The sequence below is a fragment of the Bombina bombina genome, chromosome 10, assembly GCF_027579735.1.
Source record: "Bombina bombina isolate aBomBom1 chromosome 10, aBomBom1.pri, whole genome shotgun sequence".
Classification (NCBI taxonomy): domain Eukaryota; kingdom Metazoa; phylum Chordata; class Amphibia; order Anura; family Bombinatoridae; genus Bombina; species Bombina bombina.
In genome coordinates, this window is record NC_069508.1 from 27,420,678 (window position 1) to 27,436,208 (window position 15,531).

At 36.2% G+C, this 15,531-nt stretch overlaps 1 protein-coding gene across 1 annotated transcript in view; it reads left to right on the forward strand.

Moving 5' to 3' along the window:
* Positions 1-15,531, forward strand: part of LOC128641299 (calcium-activated chloride channel regulator 1-like) — a 69,178-nt gene that overhangs the window by 11,358 nt on the left and 42,289 nt on the right. The window contains exons 3-6 of the mRNA XM_053693903.1: positions 1,529-1,679; positions 3,717-3,825; positions 5,313-5,490; positions 8,357-8,581. Of these exons, the coding sequence (XP_053549878.1) occupies positions 1,529-1,679; positions 3,717-3,825; positions 5,313-5,490; positions 8,357-8,581 (663 nt within the window). The remainder of the gene's footprint in view (positions 1-1,528; positions 1,680-3,716; positions 3,826-5,312; positions 5,491-8,356; positions 8,582-15,531) is intronic.

Consider the following 15,531-nt stretch of genomic DNA (forward strand, 5'->3'; position numbering starts at 1 on the left):
CCCATAAAAGTAATCTGGGCCTGCAAGTAAAACAGGTCTGCTAATTTTATCTGTCTAAACACTCATCTCAATAGTTAGGTATTAAAATGTCAGTTACAGCTCAGGGGTTCAATAATCACAACCAGCTTTTTCAGATTCGAAAATCTCCTACCCGCCACAGAAAGATAAATGCGTGCTCGTTACTCTTGTTTACATAGCTTTTCTACAGAGAATATGTTTGTTACTTATATTTATTAGTGTAGGTGGCAGTTTATTTGGGCAAAATTGTCTATTTTAAATATCAAAATAAAGGTAAATTGATTGTTTGCAAACAATTGAATACACTACAGCGTGTAAAATGGACAATTGGGAACACATTAAAGGGAAGAAAATATTAGTGTAGAATGTCCCTTTAAACATACAAATAACCATTCAGAAAGCATAGAAGTATCTGGTACAATGAAACAGATATAAAACAACATTTATATTTTATTTCAATGCAAGTCAATTGAGTTATAGTTCCCATAACATAAATAAGTCTTATAGTTTTTTAAGCCTCCATTCTAATCAACTAGACTTTGTTTGGTCAAAGGTTTGAATCCAAAATTGGTGGTTTCTGATTTTATTTTCTCACTCCATTAGAAACATGACAATGTCACTTAGGTAAAGAAGAATGATACGTTTATTTCTGTTCTATCTAAAACAGAATGTTGAACACTCCTTGTTTTGTTTTAAATTAAAAAAAATGTTTATGTGCTGAATAAACCCTTTTTTATGAGGAAACTGTCTCTATCAGTCAAAAGAACCAACATGTACTGAATCATGCACTTATTTTTATTTAAAGGGACATGAAACACATCTAATTTGCTTTGTATCATTTGTTGAAAACCATACCTAGGTGGGCTAGATGCTCATTGGTGGCTGCGCGTATATATGCCTCTTCTGATTGACTTACCAATGTCTTCAGCTAGCTCCCAGTAATGCATTGCTGCTCCTTCAATAAAAAAAGACCAAGAGAAAGAAGCAACATTGATAAAAGAAGTAAATTGGAAAGTTGTTTAAAATTGTATGTGGTAGCTGAATCAAGAAGGAAAAATGTTTAGGTCTCATGATCCAAAATATTATATTTTAACAAATGCTCTCTCATATGGATATGATAGAAAAAAGTATTATGTACCTTTAATTGGGATTGGGCATGAAACACACATTTTTCATGATTCAGAAAGAACATTCAATTTTAAACAACCTTACAATTTTCTTCTGTTCCAATTTGGATTATTCTCTTGGTATCTTTTGTGGAAGGAGCAGCAATGTACTACTGGGAGCTAGCTCAACACATATGGTGAGCCAATGACAAGGGAAATGTGCAGCCACCCAATCAGCAGCTCCTGACTTTACCTAGTTATGTTTTTTTGTTTAATAGAATAAATTGAAAAGTTGTTTAAAATGTCATGCTCTATCTGAATCCTGAAAGTTTAATTTTGACTTTTTTGTCCTCTTATTAAGCAGCTTCAATTCTACATATAGTTTTTTTTTTTACATTTTCCAGGCAGATATTATTATTGCTAGTCCGTTAATGAAATATAGAGATGACCCTTATACTTTACAATATGGTGGATGTGGGGAACCTGGAAAATACATTCACTTGACACCTGACTTTCTACTGGATGACCGACTGACCAAAGTGTATGGACCTCGAGGTAAATATTTGTATCTTTATTTTCCCTATTTACATTGTTAGTGAACTCAGAATGTATCAATTATTTATAGGTAAATATCTTATTTGTATTTGTTTCCAGTAAATACAAATGTATTTAATCATATTTATATAATTCCATTTAGACAATATCCTTGTTAAACTAAAGATACAAAATAACAAATATTTTATTAATGAGCTGCATTTCTACTCAGATAAAACTACATTTTTTAAAGGGACAGTACACACCTTGTAATTACAAGACATTTATGTTGCCTTGCTATAGAATAACAACACGTTTATGTCAAATTAACCTATTGCTTGCTGCAATTGTTTTCCAATTGTCAAACTCTCTGCCCATCACTTGCCTTTTTTGGAGAAGCCAATCAGCTTGAATCTGACTAGCCATGATCATTTTATTAATATAAAGTGAATTGTTTTGCAGTATAATATCTGTTAAAGCCAGATATGTAGCTGGGTTAGCCCTTTGTAGTCTGCATTGTACATTTTAAGTTCTGGAAATTAGAAAATCCACAATTTTGAGAGCTAAATTACATGAAAAGGTGTCAAAATAAATAATTAAAGTATATTGCAAACGTGTTGTATTACACATTACTGTTATTAAAATCTCAATATTTTTACTGTCTCTTTAAAGTGCTATAAAACATGTTGATATCTCTGCATATCCTAAAAGTGCTTATTAAGTAACAATAGTTTGCATAAAGAAAATGTTTAAAAATTGCTGGCAAGTATTTTAAAATAATTTTCAACAATATTCAAAATGAGTTAGTTACATAGCCATGCTGTCTAAAGTAGTCTGATCCACCCCCCCCATATCAGTGTTTAGCATCAGAAACACAGGCATTGTATTTTAACTGAGGTCACAGCTGCTTATTTGCTTCCAGCCATGCTCCAGCAGATAATGAGTGTTCACTTCTGCATTCTACCAAAGCAAAGGTGGATATAGATACAGCCATAGAAGGAAATGTGTGGGGGGAGTTAGAGCTGTACAATACGGAGGGTTAATGGAGAGGCACTGCACTATAAATTTGCAGGTAAAGTAATTAAAGTACATATTATTATATTTTGTTTTTATCTAAACTTGTTTTATGTCCCTTAATCTTAAAAATAAGAAATAAAAAGAAACAGATTAATTCTTATCATTTTATTATAACAATTTTAAAGTAACTATTTAACAGGATTTAAAGTTCTACACAGCCATTGCCTGCACACTTTATTTGTCCCTAATTATCCTAAACAAAAGAGATTACATAAGAATAAACCTAGGTTTCAATTAGGTGTGGAGTTAAATTACATGAAAAGGGGACAAAAAAATTAAGTACTTAGCAAAAATGTATTACTATACATTATTAAAGCGATATGAAACCTAAACTTTTTTTCATGATTCAGATAGAGCATGCAATTTTATGCAACTTTCCAAATTACTTCTGTTATCAAATTTGCTTAATTCTCTTGTTATCCTTTGTTGAAGGAGCAGCATTGCACGACTGAGAGCTAGCTTAACATATCTAGTGATCCAATCACAAGAAACAGATGGGTGCAGTCACCAATCGCCAGCTAGCTCCCACTAGTGTAGGATATGTGCGTATTATTTTTCAACAACGGATACCAAAAGAACAAAGTACATTTGAAAATAGAAGTGAATTTAAAAGTGTCTTAAAATGACATGCTCTGTCTCAGCTGTGGCTAACCTTGGCACCCCTGATGTTTCAAAACTACATTTCCCATGATGCCCTACTAGACAGCAGGATGCCTACATGGGAAATGTAGTTTGAAAACATCTGGGGTGCCATCACTGCTCTATCAGAAACATGTAAGTTTAATTTTGACTGTCCTATCCCTTTATACAGTTTATATTACATTATCAAAGTATTACATTTCCCTTTAATGTTCTTCAAAAATAATTTTAAACAGGCTAAAAAGTTCCTTCAGCTTAAAGAATAGTTTAAGTAATTACCTCTTGTCTTGAAAAGCTGCATATGGTTCTGGGGAGATGACATCTTTATTCTGTTGTTTTCAGGTCGAGTATTTGTTCATGAATGGGCTCATCTGCGATGGGGAGTGTATGACGAGTACAATAATGAGGCGCCTTTTTACATTTCTGGAAGTGGTAAAGTAGAAGCAACACGGTACAGTATTTATCTCTTTATAAATGTATGCACTGTTCATTTAGTGACAAAAGTAATGTATATGCACATGTATACATATATATATAAATGTATGCACTGTTCATTTAGTGACAAAAGTAATGTATATGTACACGTATATATATATATATATATATATATATATATAAATGTATGCACTGTTCATTTAGTGACAAAAGTAATGTATATGCACACGTATATATATATAAATATATGCACTGATCATTTAGTGACAAAAGTAATGTATATGCACACGTATATATATATATATATATATATATATATATATATATATATATATATATATATATATATATATATATATATATATATATAAATGTATGCACTGATCATTTAGTGACAAAAGTAATGTATATGTACACGTATATATATATAAATGTATGCACTGATCATTTAGTGACAAAAGTAATGTATATGTACACGTATATATATATATATATAAATGTATGCACTGATCATTTAGTGACAAAAGTAATGTATATGCACAGGTATATATATATATAAATGTATGCACTGATCATTTAGTGACAAAAGTAATGTATATGTACACGTATATATATATATAAAAATATATGCACTGATCATTTAGTGACAAAAGTAATGTATATGCACATGTATATATATATAAATGTATGCACTGATCATTTAGTGACAAAAGTAATGTATATGCACACGTATATACTGTATATAAATGTATGCACTGATCATTTAGTGACAAAAGTAATGTATATGCACACATGTATATATATATATATATATATATATATATATATATAAAGGTACACACACACACATACTCTCATATTTTATTTTATTTTGTTCTGTAATATTCAAACAACTCTTAGGGACAGATTACAATAGCTCACTAATGGTTGGAGTGAGCGATATCAAGCTTATTGCGCCTGTTTGAGTGTATCGCAAGTAGCGCATGTATTACAAGTTGAAAGTAAACGCGATCAATTGAGCAATATTCATGTTTAATAAAGGTCTAAACTTACTGTAAATATTTCACATTCCAATGTTCTTCACATTGGGAAATATGTTATAAGTTTTTTTTAAATAGATATTTCTATATATATATCTGTATATATCTATACCTATATATAATCATGTGTATACAGGATATAGATATACAGTATATTGTATCGAAATGCCATCAGATATATGTAGGAATATGTATTTATTAATAAATAGATCATAATATTCTATGTGAAGATCACTGGAATGTAAAATATTTATATTTGGCACACTTGAGAATATGCTAGTGGGTTAGCACGTGAGTGGTTCTTTTTTTTTTTTTTTTTGCTCTATTGACTTCTATGGCGGAGTAGGTTATCACGCGCAATAGTGGAAATTCGGCTGTCTTTACACTTAAGATTTTTTTAATCTGTAAATTAAAATGCAGCATTATTATATTTATAGATAACATCCATATTTTTCTTCACTAGGTGTTCTCTTGACATTACTGGTACTAACAGAAAGCAGCAATGTGATGGAGCTGACTGCATCCTACAACCTTGCCTACATGATTCTAGTACTGGCCTGTATGAAGATGGCTGTGTCTTTATACCTGAGAAGAATCAATTTGTAAAAGAGTCCATTATGTATATGCAGGCACTACCTTCTGTAAGTATCAGTTAATGACACCAGTTCACTCAGTGGTAAAGATGTTCAACAGGAGTTTCTTACTTGTGGAATGCAAATTAGATTTATCTTAAGACTACTGTTTTTTACTAGAGACTAGAGAGTCAATCCAATTGGGGTGAGTGACAGACTCTGCTTTCAGACAATTGGTTGCAAATGAGCAGAATGTGGCATTGCAAGAGCATCTACTTACGTGATAATAAATGCTGGCAGCAGAACCTTGGTGGACAGGTTCCCTGGTTGGGAACCCTGGTTGGGAACTCTCTACCCATGGACAATGATAAATGGGGTCCCAAGCTTTTTGATGTATATATATATATATATAAGGATATCCCATAATAAAAAGAATATACAGAAACATCAAAATGACTGACGAAATGTTTGTGTAGTTTGTTACTTAAACCTAAGCCTTATGGTTTCATGTATATTTTTTACAGTTAAGTTTACGTTGATGTGATTTCTGTTTTTCACTAGGTAAACATATTTCTTTATTCCATTTTACAAGCACATGAAAATATTATCAGGTGTTCATTGTAACCCTACTCTCATTTTCAATCACTGTGCAAAAACTATATAAGGCTAGATTACAAATGGGACGCTAAATTATCGCACTCCCGCAAATGGGCAAATTTGCTACTGCGACCTAGTAGTAGCAATTAACGCTGCAAAAATTAACCAGAGATCCAATCTCTGGTTAATTTTCTAAAAGTGCCCCAAATGCCCTCAAAATAGAGGGCATTATTTTATCCTATATAATAAAAGGTCAAGTGTGTTTGTCCGAAGCTGTCATGCACAGTAGAGACTGCGTGCAAAGACAAACACACCTGGCCTTTCAACTAACCTGGCGGCGTGTGGTGGAGTGGGCATGACGGGGCAGGTGCGGAGTGGGCGTGGCCGGGCTGGTGCGATGTGGGTGTGACCAGGCAGGATGTGGGGTGGGGCCGGGCATGGCACTGGCGGGGCCGGACGTGACCAGATACTGGGGCCAGCGGCTAAGAGACAGAGAGCTCTAAAGAAGGGGGATAGAGAGAGCAGAAGAGGGGGGATAGAGAGAGGGAGAGAGAGAGACAGCAAAAGAGAGAGGGGGAGAGAGACAGCAAAAGAGAGGGGGGAGAGAGACAGCAAAAGAGAGGGGGAGAGAGAGCACAAAAGAGAGGGGGGAGAGAGACAGCACAAAGAGAGGGGGGAGAGAGACAGCAAAAGAGAGGGGGAGAGAGACAGCAAAAGAGAGGGGGGAGAGAGACAGCAAAAGAGAGGGGGGAGAGAGCACAAAAGAAAGGGGGGAGAGAGCACAAAAGAGAGGGGGAGAGTGCACAAAAGAGAGGGGGGGAGAGTGCACAAAAGAGAGGGGGAGAGAGTGCAAAAGAGAGGGGGAGAGAGCGCAAAGAGAGGGGGAGAGAGAGCTCAAAAGAGGGGGGAGAGAGAGCGCAAAAGAGGGGGGAGAGAGAACACAAAAGAGAGGGGGGAGAGAGAGAGCGCAAAAGAGAGGGGGGAGAGAGAGCGCAAAAGAGGGGGGAGAGAGAGCGTAAAAGAGGGGGAGAGAGAGCGCAAAAGAGAGGGGGGAGAGAGAGCACAAAAGAGAGGGGGGAGAGAGAGCGCAATAGAGAGGGGGGAGAGAGAGCGCAAAAGAGAGGGGGAGAGAGAGAGCAAAAGAGAGGGGGAGAGAGAGTGCAAAAGAGAGGGGGGAGAGAGAGCGCAAAAGAGAGTGGGGAGAGAGAGCGCAAAAGAGAGGGGGGAGAGAGAGAACAAAAGAGAGGGGGGAGAGAGAGAGCAAAGAGAGGGGGGAGAGAGAGAGCAAAAGAGAGGGGGAAGAGAGAGCAAAAGAGAGGGGGGAGAGAGAGAGCAAAAGAGAGGGGGAGAGAGAGAGCAAAAGAGAGGGGGGAGAGAGAGAGCTAAAGAGAGGGGGGAGAGAGAGAGCAAAAGAGAGGGGGAAGAGAGAGCAAAAGAGAGGGGGGAGAGAGAGAGCAAAAGAGAGGGGGGAGAGAGAGAGCAAAAGAGAGGGGGAAGAGAGAGAGAGTAAAAGAGGGGGGGAGTAAAAGAGAGGGGGAGAGAGAGAGAGAGCAAAAGTGAGGGGAGAAAGAGAGAGCAAAAGAGAGGGGAGAAAGAGAGAGCAAAAGAGAGGGGGGGTAGAGAGAGAGCAAGGGGTGGGACCGCTGTACTGCAAAAAATGGCAAAAAACAAAATCTAGCATTGTTTGTTTTTTTAAAATACAAAATAACGGCACTAGGCAGTTTTGGGGCTTTAAAGTTGGCAGCTGTGGGGTGTTAGAAAAAAAACGTCATTAAAAAGTGTGTTCCCATAGACCGCAATGTAAATATACTGTATATGTCTATGATTATATACATATATATTTACGTGTTAATATGTCTGTATATACACATAGTAACACATATATATATGCATATATCCATAAACATATATATTTAAGAATGCTGTCCATCGCTGCTCGACTTAGCCCATTTGCGGCATGAGGTTCTGATGCTGTCTCTGATGGCATCAGAACGAGGCTCCCATAGGAACCTATGGAAGCATGCTCTCATGAGCGCAATCATTCCTAGCAATGCGAAAGCGAGCTTGCGTTCACATTGCGATTTACTTGTAATACCAGCGCATATTGGCACACAAAACGATTTAGTGCCCATACTCCAGGAAAGTTTTCTTCTGTGAAAAGCACAATTGAGCTAAAAGAGGCATTTTCTAGGTAGCAAATCGCCATAGAACACGCTACTGAGCTGTTGTTTGTTCCTGGTAGAGCGCTTCTCTCTTTGTATAATTTTTCTATAGAGGATGGAACATTTCATAGTACAAAGGTAATTTAAAGAGGATTAATTTATTTTACGCATTCCAGGTTTCTGAATTCTGTAATTCAAGCAATCACAACACTGAAGCGCCAACCCTGCAAAACAGAATTTGCAACTCCCGCAGCACATGGGACGTCATCAATAAATCCCCTGACATCATATCTACTCCTCCAAAGACAGATTTCAGTATTCCTGTCCCAACCGTCTCACTTCTGCACTATCAAGGAAGAGTCGTCACTTTAGTACTGGATGTGTCAGGAAGCATGGCATCTGTACGTATTTTATACCTATGTTCTCTGTTTTTTTATCTACATAACGATTGTGATTTATGTTAATGAGTGTCTGATTGATATAGGTGTCTCCTAATAATTTTATGATAAATGACATAAAACATGTTGTAAATTAATTAAAGGGACATTGTACACTCAATTTTTCTTTGCATATATGTTTTGTAGATGATCATTTATATAGCCCATCTGGGTGTTTTTTTGTAACAATGTATAGTTTTGCTTATTTTTAAATTACATTGTGCTGATTTTCAGACTCCTAACCAAGCCCCAAAGTATCAGATATAGGGGGGTAGTTATCAAAAGGTCTACTTGAAATCCGCCGGAAATCCGTGTCGTACATGTCGCGAACTGGCTTCGCCTCAGTTATCAAAGTGTCTAAATCGGACGAAGTTGATTTTTGGTGACGTAACATACGATTCGGCGCTCTCAATTCGACACAGATCGATTAGAGTAGAAAACCTCTGGAAAACTTGCGGATTCCAATGCTTTCGCCCTGCTCTTCGACACAATTAGAAGCTTTCTGATAGTTATCAAAAAATGACCACTTACGCTCGCGTCTTATCCGACGCAGCGTACCTCATTTTCAATCCGCCGCCTCAGAGGTTGCGGATCCTATAGTAATTAATGGGCTCGAGTCGATCATGTCACCTAATAAAACTATGGGAATTTTTTTTTTTTTTTCACTTGTTACAGTTTATGGAACTGAAAAACACATGCACACAAAGGATAGGAAAAGAATGAAAACACTGCACAGCAAATGTTATAATTTTTAAAATGAAAAACACAGGCACACAAAGGATAGGAAAAGAATGAAAACACTGCACAGCAAATGTTATAATTTTGAAAATGAAAAACACAGGCACACAAAGGATAGGAAAAGAATGAAAACAATGCACAGCAAATGTTATAATTTTGAAAATGAAAAACAAAGGCACACAAAGGATAGGAAAAGAATGAAAACACTGCACAGCAAATGTTATAATTTTGAAAATGAAAAACACAGGCACACAAAGGATAGGAAAAGAATGAAAACACTGCACAGCAAATGTTATAATTTTGAAAATGAAAAACACAGGCACACAAAGGATAGGAAAAGAATGAAAACAATGCACAGAAAATGTTATAATTTTGAAAATGAAAAACACAGGCACACAAAGGATAGGAAAAGAATGAAAACAATGCACAGCAATAATGCTATCAATTAATTATACACAATACAAAAGAGGCTATTATTTAATTACACACAATACAGATTAGACTATCAATCAATTATACTAAACACATGCAAATTTACATCGGCATTATATGAATTCTGATTTGGTTTGGATGGCAGCATCGTTGAGGCTAAGGTAAATCATTAGGATAATGTTTGATAATGTTTTTAAGTCAGTTGCTAGTATCCCTTTTTGGAGATAAAATGCCTTTATAAATTTCATGGCTTTATGTCACTGTGTAACTATGTACTATAAAAATACATTGAAATGATTTCAGTCATTTGCTAGGATCCCTTTTTGTAGCTACAATAATTATAAATGTCAGCTTTATGCCAATGTTTAACTGCACTTTCAAAATACATTTGAGTTGTAAATGTTATTAGGAATCACATCAAGAATATGAAAATATTTCACATAATGTTCAACACAGCATCATTTTTGTGAATTAGGATTGAAAAATCTTAATTCTCTAATATGTAATAGTAAAACACAGTAATCACTGACCTTTTTCACCTTCATAATGCTGCCATCCAAACAGAAAAATATGAAATAACCTTGAAACTAGAGCAACATACTCATGTGTTTTGAATAAATAATTTTGATAATTAAACAGACACCTGCATTTCTTACAGGTGATACACAGCTGAATGGCTCAATAAGATATGTTTATGAACATCGTATTGTGCTCGTCAAATGACGCGATAAAAAAGACATATACGTCACTAGTATTTAGTAGTTGATTAATTAGTCACTTTAATTGAGCGTTATATGACGCGATACTTAACGAAATGTGCAAGCCATGTCTTAGGTAATGATTGCTGCACCAATTTAATTAATTACTGAAAATGTTCACATCTGTGAAACTAGGCATTATAAAAGGGGCTGTTCAATCACTGCTTTTCATTAGGTGGCCAGCAACAAAGTTGCAGGACAACCTATTGTTATTGTTCGGATTATTATTATTATTATTATTATTATTATTATTATTATTATTATTATTCTTTTTATTCCGCCAAGCTTTGTATTCAATTGCCCATAACTGCTTAACTGTTTTTGCAAAGCTCTTAAAATCAGGTATGCTGGTACAGCCTATTGCTGTGCTACATCTCATGCAAAATTGAACTCATAGGTCACATGCTCTGGCCGCCATTTTGCTTTTTGCGACAAATTTCGACAAACGCTTAAAAATCTTTAGCTCTGGAACTGCTTATGTTACAACTTTGAAACTCGCTGTGCTTAGTGCTACTATGACCTGAAATTGCTATTGCTCAAGAGAAGTGCCTTGGTCACATGATGTGGCAGCCATCTTGCATTTTGCGAAAATATTCAAACATCTTCTTCTCCTAAACCGCTTAGTGCAATGACGCGCAATTTAGCACATATGCTCCTTGCAAGGTCCTCTACCAAGTTTGTTCAAACTGCGATTTTTCCATAATCAACATGGCTGCTGTGAGACATTAACCTTTTTATCGCCATTTAATTGCGTAATTTTGCACTTTATACATTAGTTTTACAATATTTAACAATATTACAGTGTAATAGACACATGATTACACATAGTCATAACCCTTAAAGACAATATTGCAGTTAAAATTCGCATTGCGCAGTCGCCTTCGTGATATAAAACATTTGCAAATTTTCATGAAACTTCTGCAAATTGTAGAGGTCTATAGTGAGCATTAGTATGTGCAATTTGAAAGCCATACATTGCATAGCTTGGCAGCCATTTTGTTTCGTATGCGCCATTTTTAAAAAATATAAAAATCTTCTTCTCCGAAACCGCTTATGGGACAGGCTTGAAATTTTGTTTATAGAGTTATCTTATGACTAACATTCAGATTTGTTCAAGAGAAGTTGATACGTCATGTGGTTTGGCAGCCATTTTGAATTGTTCAAAATTGCTTAACGATCTATTTAAATTCATAATAAAACAAAAACCGTTTTACAAAAATGCTTTATTTTTGCCATGTTTATTGACATCTATAGTGGGCACTATTGTGCTTAATATGGAGGCTGTATATCTTACGATTGGGCAGCCATCTTGGTTTACGCAAACATTTCGAAAGTCTATTTTCTCTGCAACCGCTTATGTAAGAATTGTGAAATTTGCTGTACAGTCTTATATTGTTACCTAGATTCATAATTGCTCATTAGGAGAGAATCAGTCACATGATGCGGCAGCAATATCGGTTTTATGTTTATCGTAATTATTTGCAATTCAATACTTCCTCTTTTGAGTCAATTGCTCACAAAACACAAATTACTTATGCTAAACTCTTGAAATCAGGTATGCTGGTACAGCCTATTGCAATGCTACATCTCATCCAATATTGAACTCATAGATCATAAGGTTACGCAGCCATATTGTTTTTTGCGACAAATTTCGAGAACTGCTTAATAATCTTTAGCTCTGGAACTGCTTATGTTGCAACTTTGAAACTTGCTGGGCATAATGATGCTATGACCTAGATTTTCCATTGCTCAACAGAAGTGACTTGGTCACATGATGTAGCAACCATCTTGCATTTTGCGAAAATCTTTAAACCTCTTCTTCTCTTAAACCGCTTAGTGCAATAAAGCACAATTTTGCACGTATGCTCCTTGCAAGGTCCTCTACCAAGATTGTTAAAATTGCGATTTTTCCATAATCAACATGGCTGCTGTGAGACATTAACCTTTTTATCGCCATTTAATTGCGTAATTTTGCACTTTATACATTAGTTTTACAATATTTAACAATATTACAGTGTAATAGACACATGATTACACATAGTCATAACCCTTAAAGACAATATTGCAGTTAAAATTCACATTGCGCAGTCGCCTTCGTGATATAAAACATTTGCAAATTTTCATGAAACTTCTGCAAATTGTAGAGGTCTATAGTGAGCATTAGTATGTGCAATTTGAAAGCCATACATTGCATAGCTTGGCAGCCATTTTGTTTCGTATGCGCCATTTTTAAAAAATATAAAAATCTTCTTCTCCGAAACCGCTTATGGGACAGGCTTGAAATTTTGTTTATAGAGTTATCTTATGACTAACATTCAGATTTGTTCAAGAGAAGTTGATACGTCATGTGGTTTGGCAGCCATTTTGAATTGTTCAAAATTGCTTAACGATCTATTTAAATTCATAATAAAACAAAAACCGTTTTACAAAAATGCTTTATTTTTGCCATGTTTATTGACATCTATAGTGGGCACTATTGTGCTTAATATGGAGGCTGTATATCTTACGATTGGGCAGCCATCTTGGTTTACGCAAAAATTTCGAAAGTCTATTTTCTCTGCAACCGCTTATGTAAGAATTGTGAAATTTGCTGTACAGTCTTATATTGTTACCTAGATTCATAATTGCTCATTAGGAGAGAATCAGTCACATGATGCGGCAGCAATATCGGTTTTATGTTTATCGTAATTATTTGCAATTCAATACTTCCTCTTTTGAGTCAATTGCTCACAAAACACAAATTACTTATGCTAAACTCTTGAAATCAGGTATGCTGGTACAGCCTATTGCAATGCTACATCTCATCCAATATTGAACTCATAGATCATAAGGTTACGCAGCCATATTGTTTTTTGCGACAAATTTCGAGAACTGCTTAATAATCTTTAGCTCTGGAACTGCTTATGTTGCAACTTTGAAACTTGCTGGGCATAATGATGCTATGACCTAGATTTTCCATTGCTCAACAGAAGTGACTTGGTCACATGATGTAGCAACCATCTTGCATTTTGCGAAAATCTTTAAACCTCTTCTTCTCTTAAACCGCTTAGTGCAATAAAGCACAATTTTGCACGTATGCTCCTTGCAAGGTCCTCTACCAAGATTGTTAAAATTGCGATTTTTCCATAATCAACATGGCTGCTGTGAGACATTAACCTTTTTATCGCCATTTAATTGCGTAATTTTGCACTTTATACATTAGTTTTACAATATTTAACAATATTACAGTGTAATAGACACATGATTACACATAGTCATAACCCTTAAAGACAATATTGCAGTTAAAATTCACATTGCGCAGTCGCCTTCGTGATATAAAACATTTGCAAATTTTCATGAAACTTCTGCAAATTGTAGAGGTCTATAGTGAGCATTAGTATGTGCAATTTGAAAGCCATACATCGCATAGCTTGGCAGCCATTTTGTTTCGTATGCGCCATTTTTAAAAACTATAAAAATCTTCTTCTCCGAAACCGCTTATGGGACAGACTTGAAATTTTGTTTATAGAGTTATCTTATGACTAACATTCAGATTTGTTCAAGAAAAGTTGATACGTCATGTGGTTTGGCAGCCATTTTGAATTGTTCAAAATTGCTTAACGATCTATTTAAATTCATAATAAAACAAAAACCGTTTTACAAAAATGCTTTATTTTTGCCATGTGTATTGACATCTATAGTGAGAATTATTGTGCATGATATGGAGACTGTATATCATATGATCTGGCAGCCATTTTGTTTTATGCGAATATTTTGAAAATCTATTTTCTCTGCAACTGCTTATGTTAGATCTGTGAAACTTGTTGTATAACCTTATATTGTGACCTAGAGTCACAGTTGTTCATGTTGAAGGAATTGGTCACAAGCTGTGGCAGCCATATTGGTTTACGTAAAAATTTCGAAAATGTGCTTTCTTTGCAACCGCTTATGTAAAAGCTGTGAAATTTGCTGTAAAACAATATCTTGTGACCTAGAGTTACATCTGATTGTGATGAATGTATTGGTCATATGGCAGGGCAGCCATCATGAAAAACGCAACATTTTCGAAAATATGTTTTTTTTTCCAACTGCTAATGTTAGAATTTTAAAAAATTCTATAAAGCTTTATATTGTGACTTAGCTGCTTGTATGCCATTGCAATGTCAATGCGCATGGCCACCTCTATCGCTGCTTGCAGCTATATTTATTATTGTTTGGTTCCTGGTTTGAGGATGGACATCCTCAATGTTGTCAATTTTGTGCTTTTATTAAGGAGACGCAGGGCAAGACGGGTGTTGATGGCTGCAATACAACATGGAAGACGCCGGAGAGTGCCAAGGGTTTTCTACCCAAGGATTGGGCTCCATGCCCTCAGTGACCGAGAGGTGATCCGTCGATTTCGACTGGATAGGGCCTCTATTGAGAGGCTCTATGTCGAGATCGCGGACTCTCTCGAGCCACTCACTAGAAGAACGAGGGCAATCCCTGGGATGGTAAAGCTTCTGGCGGTCCTCTATTTCTTGGCAACTGGGTCATTCCAGGCTGTGACAGGTCTAGGCGTTGGTATGAGCCAGACAACCTTCTCACGTCATCTGAAGGTTGTCCTGGATGCTTTGCACCGACGCCTAGTCCATCATGTCCACTTCCCAAACACACCGGAGGAGTGGCATGCTGTCAAGCTCCAGTTCTACCATCGAGCTGGATTGCCAAGGGTATTGGGGGCCATCGACTGCACTCACATCCTAGTGCAGCCTACCAGGGATGAAGAAGAGCCCTACCGGGATAGGAAATTCAATCACTCGCTGAATATCCAGGTCATCTGTGACGCCAGGTTGAGGGTGATGAGTGTTCGATCTGGACTCCCTGGCTGCAATCACGATTCCTTCGTCCTCCGGAACTCTGCCATCTACCATCGGTTCCAGGAGGGCCAAATACCAGAGGGAATCCTGATAGGTAAATATATATTACATACTCTAACCCAGTGATTTGAAACCTTTTATTGTCCGT